The sequence below is a fragment of the Aquarana catesbeiana genome, linkage group LG04 (assembly GCF_042186555.1).
Source record: "Aquarana catesbeiana isolate 2022-GZ linkage group LG04, ASM4218655v1, whole genome shotgun sequence".
Classification (NCBI taxonomy): Eukaryota; Metazoa; Chordata; class Amphibia; order Anura; family Ranidae; genus Aquarana; species Aquarana catesbeiana.
Window position 1 is genome coordinate 624,149,350 of NC_133327.1, and position 12,258 is coordinate 624,161,607.

The following is a 12,258-nucleotide window of genomic DNA, read 5'->3' on the forward strand; positions in this document are numbered from 1 at the left end:
ATATGTGAAAAATGTTTATTTTATATTATAATTTTCTCCTGCTCTTTATCCTGCACAGGATTCTGCAGACCTTGTGCCGGAAGTTGAGGCTCCCTGAATCTTTTGACTTCCAGCATGTGGCACACCTAACACCAGGGTATGTTGGTGCAGACCTGATGGCACTTTGCCGAGAAGCTGCGATGGGTGCTGTGAACAGAGTTTTGATCCAGCTGCGGGAGTTTAAAGGGAAGGAGACTTCAATAGAACCGAGCTCTCTGCTGGAAGAAACATCAGAGTTAAAAGTCCAAAATGTACAACCCAATCAGGTACACTTCACAAGAGACACACATTAATACAGCTCTCAAAGATATATTCTTAAAAAGAAAAAAGAGAATGTTGCGCTGTCTTAAATTGTGTTCATAACCATATATAATTGTACATTGCTTTATGAAGTGCATAACTGCTAAAACAAATACTAAATACAAACAACAAATAAATACTGTATGTATTGGCATATAACACGCACTTTTTCACCCTGAAAATTGGGTGCAAATATCGTGTGCGTGTACGCCAATACTTCAATTTTAGCTGCCTCGGAGGGGACAGGGAGGGGGGCAGGGCGAGCGCCATCAGATTACATACAGTGAGAATCTCCTGTTTACTTGGTGGCCTCTGTAATAGGAAGTCCCGTCTCCTGAGCCACCATTGGACCACTGTTCTGTCTATCATAGGTTCTCACTGTATCTGTCGGCGCTCATCCCACCCCCCTCCCTGTCCACTCTAGGCTGCAGATGGGCATCGATCAGGCTGCATTGGCGGCAATGGTGAGGCTGCTGCATTGATGGCAATAGTGAGGCTACTGCATTGATGGCAATGGTGAGGCTGCTGCATTGATGGCACTTGTGAGGGTGCAGATGGGCATTGATCAGGCTGCATTGATGGCAATGATGAGGCTGCAGATGGACACTGACCTTTATTTTGCTTCAAAGTTCCTTATTTAAAATGTAAGTTTTTTTTTTTGTCCTGAAACTTCCTTCCCCTTTAAAATGAATGTGCGTGTTATACACCCATAAATCTAGACTGGGGAGAAAAAGGGGGAAAAAAATGATTGTGCGGTGTACACCCAGACTTATAAGTGCATATCAGAAAAAAATTTATTTTTTATATATACATATAAATGATATGCGCTTATAAGTCTATATAGACAGCACAATAATCCCCCCCCCCCCCTTTTTTTTTTTTTTCATTAGGACTTATAAAGCAATGTGTACTAATACAGTTATATGAGGATATGAACACAATTTAAGACAGCCCAACATTCTCTTTTTTCTTTTCCATGTTTGATATTATTGTTATGTGTAATATTGTGAGTGCAGCTGTCATAATTGAGTATTGATCGGCACTATATTGAGGCTTTTTTTCTTTTTTTTTTGCACCGAGTACAGATAGCACTATTTTTAAATAATGTATTTTTTTAAATGCAGTCAAAGTGCGTGCATGAATTTGGCCTGGTATCAGCCTCTTGCAATCTCTGCATGCGCAAAGCTCATACTTTGGCAGGTAGAAGCCGCACAAGGAGCCCTTCAGGTGTCCTGCAGTGCAAGGGACCTGGTGGAAGGAGAGGAGAGCAGAATGACAGATGAGCTCCTCTGTGTGCTGCTTCTCCTTTATAATTTAACCCACAGGGTGAAGGTGGGGAGCAGGTCTGTAAATGAAAGTAAAATTGCAGCTTGGGGAAATCAGATTCATTTCCCTGGTTGACAGGGTTGTGCTGTGTGGCATAACTATATACGCTGCTGTGGTCGCTAAGGTTCAAATACATTGTCATTAAGGGGTTAAGGATCATCCAGCTGTGTCTTTTTTTTTTTTTTTTTTTTTTCCAGGATCAGTTACAGAGACTACTTGAGGTTCTTCAGGACCAGACCCCATTTCCTGATGAGCATCTTCAGAGCCTCTGTATCGAGATGTCTGACTTCCTGAATGCCCTACCTGCCGTACAACCCTCTGCCAAAAGAGAAGGTTTTGCCACAGTGCCTGATGTGACCTGGGCTGACATAGGAGCTCTGGAGGAGATCCGGGAGGAGCTGACAATGGCCATACTGGTGAGTCCTGATGTGCTGGTGATTTGCTTGCAGCAAATTTCAACTGCTATAAGATATGTGATCAGATCCTGACTCACAGATAATAGGTTCTCCTCAAAACTGTGAACTTGTTCCACTTTTAGGGCTTGTTTTCAATTGTGGTTGGGGGGTGGCAAAATTAAAATTAATTAAAATCTAAGTACAAAAAAAATTAATCCATTTTTACTTTTAAAGTAATTTGTTATTTTTTTTCCCCCCTCCAGGCTCCTGTAAGGAATCCAGAACAGTTCAAGGCTCTTGGCCTTATGGCTCCAGCTGGGGTTTTGCTTGCAGGGCCCCCCGGCTGTGGGAAAACTTTACTTGCAAAAGTAAGATGATCTTTGTTTCTTTGTGTTTTTAAAGCGGAGTTCCACCCACTTTTAAGAGGTGGTCTTAAATGAAAGACCACTTCCCCACCCCTTGTTTTTAGCTAGTTAAAAAAAAAATTTTTTTTTCCTTCTAACTTACCTTTTTATGAAGTACAGCCTGTACTTCCGATCCAGCCGGTCCATGGCGCAGGACGTCATATCCTCTACTTCGGCGAGCCCCCCCTACATGTGTGTGTCCCAGAAGACAGCCAGCCATTCACAAAGCGCCGCGCGACTTGCGCATGCACTGTAGGAAACGGGCAGTGAAGCCACAAGGCTCCATTGCCTGTTTCCCTTAATTAGAATGGCGGCGCCTGCACCCGATCTGATGGATACAGTGTTTTGTTTTTTCTTTTTAACAGAAAAGTTTTTATTTGTCTCCGAAAGGAGAAAAAAATATACATACAAAAACATATTGTGGCTATACAATGCATATATACAATTTGAGTGAATAGTGTCGTACATAAAGGAAACTAACATCTTGGTAGAGGATCGTGCATGGATCATATGATTTAACAGTGTTTGGGTTACCAAAACCATGTTGTTGCAATAGAGGTTCCTGCATACATTACTTCACTTACAGCAATCTTCCCCAAAGAATTGTGGGGACCTCAGGATTGAGCTCCATATGTCTATCTGTATTTCGTCCTGTTGCAATCGCATAGTTTGTGTACTGATGGTGAATGTACTTATGTGTAAAGGGGTAAATAAAAATTCAGTTAAGTTATTTTTTTATTTATTTTAGGCAGTTGCCAATGAATCTGGACTCAATTTTATCTCAGTGAAGGGCCCTGAGCTGCTGAATATGGTGAGTTTTATACATGGTAGTTCCTCTACCACATAATATATACTGATCAGAATCCCAAACTATACCTCTCACACGTGTACAGATAGAGATAGTGGCGCTAATATAAATTGTGTAAAATAATGGGTCAGAGCAGCATAATGCCTATGACCCTCTACTTATACATAAAAAATAAATAATAGTGTCATGAAAAATATTATTTTTATCATGAAAAGAAATTTCTTTAACACCCAGTGAAAAATGTCACTATAAATAATAAATTATAAGAAATGAATGAATAAGTTCAACAGTTGTTTTTCAATCTTCTTGTGTGAAAAATCTTCTACTCTTCCACCACACCACCGTGATAGTGACACCACTCCCTCTGAAGAGCGCACTCACCAGATTGTATAGCTTCCCACTCTCGTGTTCGGCAAAACAGCAATTGAACCACACCTGGGTTGCATGTGATGAACCGTGAATCCAATCAAGCCAGCTCCATATGTGAAAAAATGAATAAAGTGCTCCACATAGCGTGATACCATTTTGACAGATTTATTAAAATCACTTCAAACACACTTCAATGGTTACACTCACTTTTAAACTGAAACATAAAAGCCTTTAAAAAAATCCACAGCAAGCAACAGGATCAGTGATCCAACGGTGCACCGCGGTCACAGCGGACCTGAAGTGTAAACTGGTGTATCTCTCACCCAACCTTCTAAGGCCCAGCCATCCGATCGGTGTAGTCCTCCTCAGACAGCGGCATCTAATGTCAGTGCAATGGAATGCCGTGTAGCCATGCCCAAGACATGTTTAGTCGAAAAGACTTCTTCAAATCCCAAAAAGTCTTTTCGACGAAACATGTCTTGGGCATGGTTACACAGCATTCCATCGCACTGACATTAGATGCCGCTGTCTGAGGAGGACTACACCGATCGGATGGCTGGGCCTTAGAAGGTTGGGTGAGAGATACACCAGTTTACACTTCAGGTCCGCTGTGACCGCGGTGCACCGTTGGATCACTGATCCTGTTGCTTGCTGTGGATTTTTTTTAAAGGCTTTTATGTTTCAGTTTAAAAGTGAGTGTAACCATTGAAGTGTGTTTGAAGTGATTTTAATAAATCTGTCAAAATGGTATCACGCTATGTGGAGCACTTTATTCATTTTTTCACATATGGAGCTGGCTTGATTGGATTCACAGTTCATCACATGCAACCCAGGTGTGGTTCAATTGCTGTTTTGCCGAACACGAGAGTGGGAGGCTATACAATTGGGTGAGTGCGCTCTTCAGAGGGAGTGGTGTCACTATCACGGTGGTGTGGTGGAAGAGTAGAAGATTTTTCACACAAGGAGATTGAAAAACAACTGTTGAACTTATTCATTCATTTCTTGTAATTTATTATTTATAGTGACACTTTTCACTGGGTGTTAAAGAAATTTCTTGATAAAAATAATATTTTTCATGACACTATTTATTTTTTATGTATAAGTAGAGGGTCATAGGCATTATGCTGCTCTGACCCATTATTTTGCACAATTTATATTAGCACCGCTATCTCTATCTGTACACGTGTGAGAGGTATAGTTTGGGATTCTGATCAGTTTACGTATTTATTTAAGTGGCAGCTTTTTTCACTGTACACTGTTTATGTACACACATTTTGTATTAATTTACACATCTTTTATATAGTTTTGCACTTTTCTTTGGCGCAGTGGAGCAAGAGAGATTCAGGGGCGGTTTATTTGTATATCTCTTGCTACAAACCATTATCACATAATATATAGACTGTTAATGCCAAAACTGAAACAACCTAAACCTTAAAGAGGAGCTGCACCTTAAAAAAAATATTAAAAGCCAGCAGCTACAAATACTGCAGCTGCTGACTTTTAATAAATGGACACTTACCTGTCCCAGGGTCCAGCGATGCCGAAGCCGATCGCTTGTCTCTCGGCTGCCCCCGCCGCCATCCTCGGTCAGGGAATCGGGAAGTGAAGCGATGCGGCTTCACTGCCCGGTTCCCTACTGCGCATGCATGAGTCGCGCTGCGCCTCAGCACTTGGCCCCCTTTGTGTGCTGGGAACTGTGTGTTTCCCAGCACACAATGGGGGGGGGGGGGGGGGGGGGGCGCTTCTGCGGATATTCTGCGGCTGTCTAAGCCCGGAAGTGGCTGCAGATACCTGTATTATACAGGTATCTGCACCCCCTCCCCCCTGAAAGGTGCCAATTGTGGCACCGGAGGGGGGAGGAATCCGATGAGCGGAAGTTCCACTTTAGGGTGGAACTCCGCTTTAATTACAGCGTAAATTTTGAAGGCTCGCTCACACAGAAACCCTGTCACTTTGCCCTGCATTGGCAAGGTGACCGTGTCTCTTTAAAGAGCACTACCCTTCCCGCTATACTAATCTTACCTGCACTCCCTTGCAGCCCCTTGTTTGCTACCCAGAATACCTGACACTAGCGGGTATGAGGGAAGTATGTGATCTGCTCACCTATTGATAGTGCCCAGCCTTAAAGCCAATTGCTGCACTGTCTAGACTTAGGGAGACTTCCCCGAGTCGCTGTGACAGGCCATTTTTAGTGCCAATTGTGTAAGCAAAAGCAGCTGTGGGGGAGCACAGGTAAGGAATGTGTAGGGTGGCCAGGGATGTCCTTTGTAGAGACACTATCACTTTGCCCTGCATGGCTAAGGCGATGGTGTCTCTTTAATCTAGTACCTTTTTATGACTTGAGTATAGAACATATAAAGTGCAGGTGCAAAAACATCTCATATCAACAGATATAGCATATATGCATGAACTGTGCTAATAATCCACTCAAAAAGTATCTATATGATCAGTTCTAGGTGTCCAAATAGTTCAAACAAAAATACTAATGAAAGTCCATGAATCTTGATCTTCCACCTCTGTGCTTATAAAGCTATTTAATAAAGAAACACAAAGTGCCCATGCAATCCTCCGCCAGTGCTCACTGGCCGCTCACCTTACGTTATGACCCCTGTTTTACTAGTAAATCAATCAATGATCCCACACTCAAGCAATAAAAAGTGTAACCAGTGCCTAATAAAAATAAAGTAATATAACAGTCCGGGGGCATACATAAATAGATAAAATTATAAAAACATTAGTATGGTAGTAATCTTCTAATCAGATGTTTTCTTCCAAATTGACATCCAAAATGTCCCTTTAAAAATAGGATTAGACAGTTCGCCACATCTCGCGAACAAGGAAGGAATGGAGGAAAAGAGTATTCCAATAGTCTAGTATTGTTAAATATAAGATGCTTTTATTTAATCAAAAAACTGGACTCTTACAATAAATAAAATCAAGACAAGCAGTAAAATAAATCTCATGGCGTCTGAGCGCCGTTCTCACGTCACTTCCGGTATCTTAGTTAGCCTCCGGCCACTCCCTACGCGTTACATCATCAAGACCCCTGATGAAGTCACGTGATGACATAACGCGTAGGGAGTGGCCGGAGGCTAACTAAGATACCGGAAGTGACGTGAGAACGGCGCTCAGCCGCCATGAGTTTTATTTTACTGCTTGTCTTGATTTTATTTATTGTAAGAGTCCAGTTTTTTGATTAAATAAAAGCATCTTATATTTAACAATACTACACTATTGGAATACTCTTTTCCTCCATTCCTTCCTTGTTCTCTCCCACTCCCGCCCCCCGTGGAGTACAAGAACATTATAAGGATGTGGAACGGAGGACCCCCTGGTGGTTGATGCTGGAATAGCGGAATATAGAATTTTTACACAACTCTATGCTGTTGATTAAAGATATTGAGGTGAGAGTTTTGTGAGCCTATTGATAGGATTTTATACCTCTCACATGCGAGATGTGGCGAACTGTCTAATCCTATTTTTAAAGGGACATTTTGGATATCAATTTGGAAGAAAACATCTGATTAGAAGATTACTACCATACTAATGTTTATATAATCTTATCTGTTTATGTATGCCCCCGGACTGTTATATTACTTTATTTTTATTAGGCACTGGTTACACTTTTTATTGCTGGAGCGCGGGATCATTGATTGATTATTTTGCTTTTATGAGTGGGATGTGAACACTGTTAGATCTTGCTGCAAACGGCATTTAATATATCTATTTAGTTACACTATAATTGCCCTTACGCACTTTGTTTTTTCACAGATTTATGATAATTGTTTTTATATATTATTATTATTATACATTTTTACCATTTGAACACATCTTAGTAGCGCGAAGGCTTTTTTATATTTACTTACCAGACTGCCATGACCCTCGCGGATGATATATATGTTTTTTGAAAATGAAATAATTGAGCTTGGTGCGGTAACAGTTTGCAACCAGGTAAAAGTTAAACTTTTAATTCACCCAGTAGAGGCCTAAAGTATGCATAAAGACAAAATTAGCTGCACAACGACTGTTCCAACATAGTAGTAGTAAAAACGTTGTTCTAGACACATTCACAAGATCAGATCTTTGAAGATCTTCTCTAGGATTAAGCCTGTCTTAGGATGAAAGACCTCAAAGGAGGAGGTTACAGGAGAGGCTTTGATTCACAGGATGTCTGGATGCTGGAACGCTTGGTGTGCAGCCAAATTTTCCCCTGTACAAGTGGAACCTCGGATTACGAGCATAATCCGTTCCAGGAGTATGCTCGTAATCCAAAGTACTCGCATATCAAAGCGAGTTTTCCCATTGAAGTCAATGGAGACGAAAATAATTTGTCTTGCATTGACTTCAATGGGATGCAATACCATTAGATTTCCTACCCGAGATTTGCCGAGGTCAGCCTTGCTGTACTCGGGCCTTTCTGTGCATTTCTGAACGTGACGTTCGGCCCCCCCACCTCAGACCAAAAGCGGTACTGCACACCGCTTTGGCCTGAATCGTGCTCGTTTTGCGAGACAACACTCGCAAACCGAGTTAAGATTTTTAAAAATACAGTGCTCGTATTGTGAAATGCTCGTTAACCGCGTTACTCGCAATCCGAGGTTCCACTGTAATCTTATTTTAGGATAGCCTGAACTAACTCTGATCTGTCGCCCAACAGCCAGGAGCAGGAGCCTATGTTATGAGTGGTGTCTACCCAGTCACTAGTAGCCTAAAATTTGTATATTTGGTGTTGGTGGAATTGTACTCCAGTATTATTCTAGATTTACCTTCTGAAATAAGCCAGCCAGTGCTTATGCTTTCAATCGGCTTCTTTTCATTTCAGTACGTTGGTGAAAGTGAGCGAGCTGTTCGGCAGGTTTTCCAAAGGGCTTCAAACTCCTCCCCCTGCGTAATATTTTTTGATGAAATTGACGCCTTGTGTCCCCGAAGGTCGGGCCATGAGGTAAGGTTTTTTGTTTTGTTTTGTTTTTGTTGTAGCACAAATATACCGTCCTTCATAAAGCTGCAAATTATGATCTTCAGTGGCAAGGAAAAGTATGCCCCATGAAATTAACTGTTTTTCCACTGTAATTTTTTCATAAAATGTGATCTGATCCTCATAGTTACAACAATAGACAAACGCAATGTGGCACTCCTTTCTGGGAGATAATTTCCTATCGACTGATATACCTCCCCCCCCAGACCTACATCTTCCAAAATCCCTTTCCCTACGTAGTGAGTGTGGGCAGGAGTCAAGGCAGCAGTACTGTTATGCTAGAAAATAAATCAATGAATGCACATGAAGAAGAAATGAAAACACCGCTATGGGAATACGATGAGTTCTGTGGTTCAGCAGGTTGCTTGGGATTTGGATGAAAGGCACTGTGTTGTAAGTTCAAACAGGAATTTGGGAGCTCACTGGATTTCTTGCAGATTAACTGGTAATTTGCTTGACTTGCAGTGTTTTAAATTGATAAACCATGGGGGAAATGTATTGGAGAAGTCCACTTAATATTCTTCTACTTTGTGCAGACATACGTTTAAATTGTTTGCTAAAAATTGCAGCAAGATAGATCAGGGGCTATATTCAAGAAGGGGGGTCTACTTAAAGTGATATTAAAGGTTATTTTTTTTTCTTGCCAACATAAAAAAGTTATACTTGCCTGCTCTGTTCAATGTTGTTGCACAAAGTGGTCCCTTCTCTCCTCTTCTGGAGTCCCTCGTGGGTGCCATTCCTCCTTCCTCTAAGAAGCTGTGCGCTATGGGGACACCTTTTGTGGGTGTGATCAGGAGCCATCAGTAACCACATACAACCTGGATCAGCCACATCCTTGCATCCTCCTCACATTTGACTGACTGTGTCTCATGTGAGAAGAGGAAGAGAGAGCAGGGTAGTGTGGGTGAACTCTGGTACGCATTCATTCAGGGTTGGGGAGAATGCATTAGGGTAAAAAAACCTTTTGATTTAGAACCACATTATTTTATTATATTTACTGGCTAAGACTCCTGGGTGGAATTGAGAAGCGCAGTTCGGAATTCTTGGCCTTGTAGAATCACATCTGCCCACAACATCCAGATACTGACAAACCGTTACTTAACCCAGGCCAATTCTGACATTTCTCTCCTACATGTAGAAATCAGTATTTTGTTTGCTATAAAATTACTTAAAACCCCCACATTTTTTATATATATATATATATATATATATATATATATATATATATATATATATATATATATATATATATATATATATATAATAAAATGGTGGGTGTTGCAATTTGTTATGTCGCACGGTATTGTGAAATGGGCCAGGACAGGTCCTCTTTATGTAGAGACCCCCAAACCTCTCCTCTGGTCTCTAATGCAGCTGATCAGACAAAGATCGGTGCGACAGCCAGGTAAACAAAGACCCGGAAGTGACGAAATCCTCATCACTTCCGGGGTCACAGAGAGGGAGGAACAAAATCAGATCCTCTCTCTGTGTAGTACCGCCGTTGCATCACCCCCAGTCTCAGTGATCAGGCAGCAGAGCCTGGGAAAGGCGGCAGGAGGGGGGGCATCTTTTGCAGAAGTGATCAAGTGGCTGTTGCACTCAAATCACCTCTGCTGAAGAGTGAATCGCCGGCTGAAAATTTTAAAACCAAAAAGGATGCCTGCAAGTGAAGGCTGCATCCCAGTATAACCACTTCAACCCGAGAATGTCATCTGATGTTATGAGTGGAAAGTGATTTAAAGTGGTTCTAAAGGCAGAAGGTTTTTTTTTACCTTAATGCATTCTATAACCTTCTGGGTGCTGTCCCCCAGCCCTCCTTATACTTACCTGAGCCCCATCTCAATTCAGCAATGTGCATGAGAGCAGTGGCTCTCCTGGGTCCCACTCTCCTCATTGGCTTACACAGCAGTGGGAGCCACCAGCTCCTGCTACTGTCAATCACAACTAGTGAGCCAATGATGAGAGAGTGGGGCCGGGCCGAGCCACACGGTGTATGTAAATGGCCAATGTCCATTCACAGGAGCACTGCTTGGGAGCGAGCCTGCTTGAGTGTTCCCATACCAAGAGGTTTGCTATTGGGGGCACTTGACAGTGTGGAGGAGCCAGGACGGGACCATTGTGACTGGACCATCATTTGCAAATCATTTTTAGCACTTTAATTTTGAATTTAGTTTGAGACTTGTTTGTAACCAAAGAAGTTGCAAGCAATGAATCCATTCCTTGGATCTGAACTTTTAATGTGGACATATAATTAAAATTCACTCTTGATATGAATCAGCAAAACGTGTGTCATAATTAATATATTTATTATTTTTATAGGAAGCCCCTATCTTACTATTAATAAAAATAAAAACAAGCTGTTTCCCTGCTTTTCAGCTTAGGCAGCTTAGATCACATGCTCTTTGCCTACCAAACAAAGAGGCTTCCACTTGTAAATAAGGTAAAAACAAAATAACTACACACAGATAGTACAAAAAAAAATGGTTTTTAATCATTGGAAAAATATTAAGACCATTAAATATTGACATCATCACAGTGTTTTCTATATATTATAATAAAATACATTACATACATACACTCTGGAGATGACACGCACACGAGATGAAAATTAGAGAACAATTTATGAACACTTGATTTTTTCAGAAATAATGTAATTGCTTAACATTTGATGGAATTTTTGTTGTGGCTATACCATGCTAATAGAACAGTGTTTTTCAAAATAACCAAGGCACTTCAACTAAAAAAACCTTTATTTTGTAGAAAACACAATGATCAAAATGAGAGAACACCGATGACTGTAGCACAGAGAAAGATTAAAACTAAAATTTCTGAAGGTTACAACAATCCACAATTAGTAGGAAGTGTACGGGGCCCTTGCTTTCAATAACTTCAGCACATCTGCTTTGCATAGGACATCACTTCATCTCTTCTTCCAGTCTCTTCCACAGTTTGGTGACTGTAGTTGGTTTCTTGACTATAACTTTGTCACCTAAGATTTTCCAGGGGTTTTCTATTGGGTTTAGATCAGAACTCTTTTCATTATTCACTGTTTTCAGCTTCAAGGAACTGCTTTACCCCTTTTGCTGTGACAGGGGGGGCATTGTCATGCATGAAAATTGCTGGCTGATTGGGTGATGAACGCAGGGAAGGAACCTCATGTGGTCGAAGAAGGTTCTGATAAACATTTGCATTCATTCTGCCATGTAGTTGTATAAGAGGCCCAACTCCTGCTGCTGAAAGGCTAGACTTTGGACCAGTTCTCCTCTGTCCACACAACATGCTGCTCAGCAAAGGTTAGTCTAGCCTTTTGATTCTTTCTGCTAATGAGAGGGTTGGTCACTGCAGAGTGGGCTTTTAGTCCAAATTCTCTTAAACAGTGAGACACTGTATGACTGGACAGATCCTTACTCTGTTCAGTGCTGAACTGGCGAACAATCGCAGCTGCGGTGTTGAACCGATTGCCCATTCAGATTCTCCGCATCATCCTGTTCTCTTGCATTTGTCTTTCGTGGACGACCAGCCTTCTTGGTGGTCTTAAATGAGTTTGTGACATTGTAAAGATGCAATATTCTAGAAATCAAAGCATTGGAACGACAAACTTCTCTTGCTATGGCTGAAAGGGTCGTCCTTTTGGCCTTCATC

General features: G+C 41.4%; 1 protein-coding gene across 1 annotated transcript in view; it reads left to right on the forward strand.

Annotated features, from left to right (window-relative positions):
- NVL (nuclear VCP like) overlaps window positions 1-12,258 on the forward strand; it is a 133,752-nt gene that overhangs the window by 64,678 nt on the left and 56,816 nt on the right. The window contains exons 13-17 of the mRNA XM_073628327.1: window positions 59-305; window positions 1,863-2,081; window positions 2,324-2,428; window positions 3,213-3,275; window positions 8,464-8,583. Of these exons, the coding sequence (XP_073484428.1) occupies window positions 59-305; window positions 1,863-2,081; window positions 2,324-2,428; window positions 3,213-3,275; window positions 8,464-8,583 (754 nt within the window). The remainder of the gene's footprint in view (window positions 1-58; window positions 306-1,862; window positions 2,082-2,323; window positions 2,429-3,212; window positions 3,276-8,463; window positions 8,584-12,258) is intronic.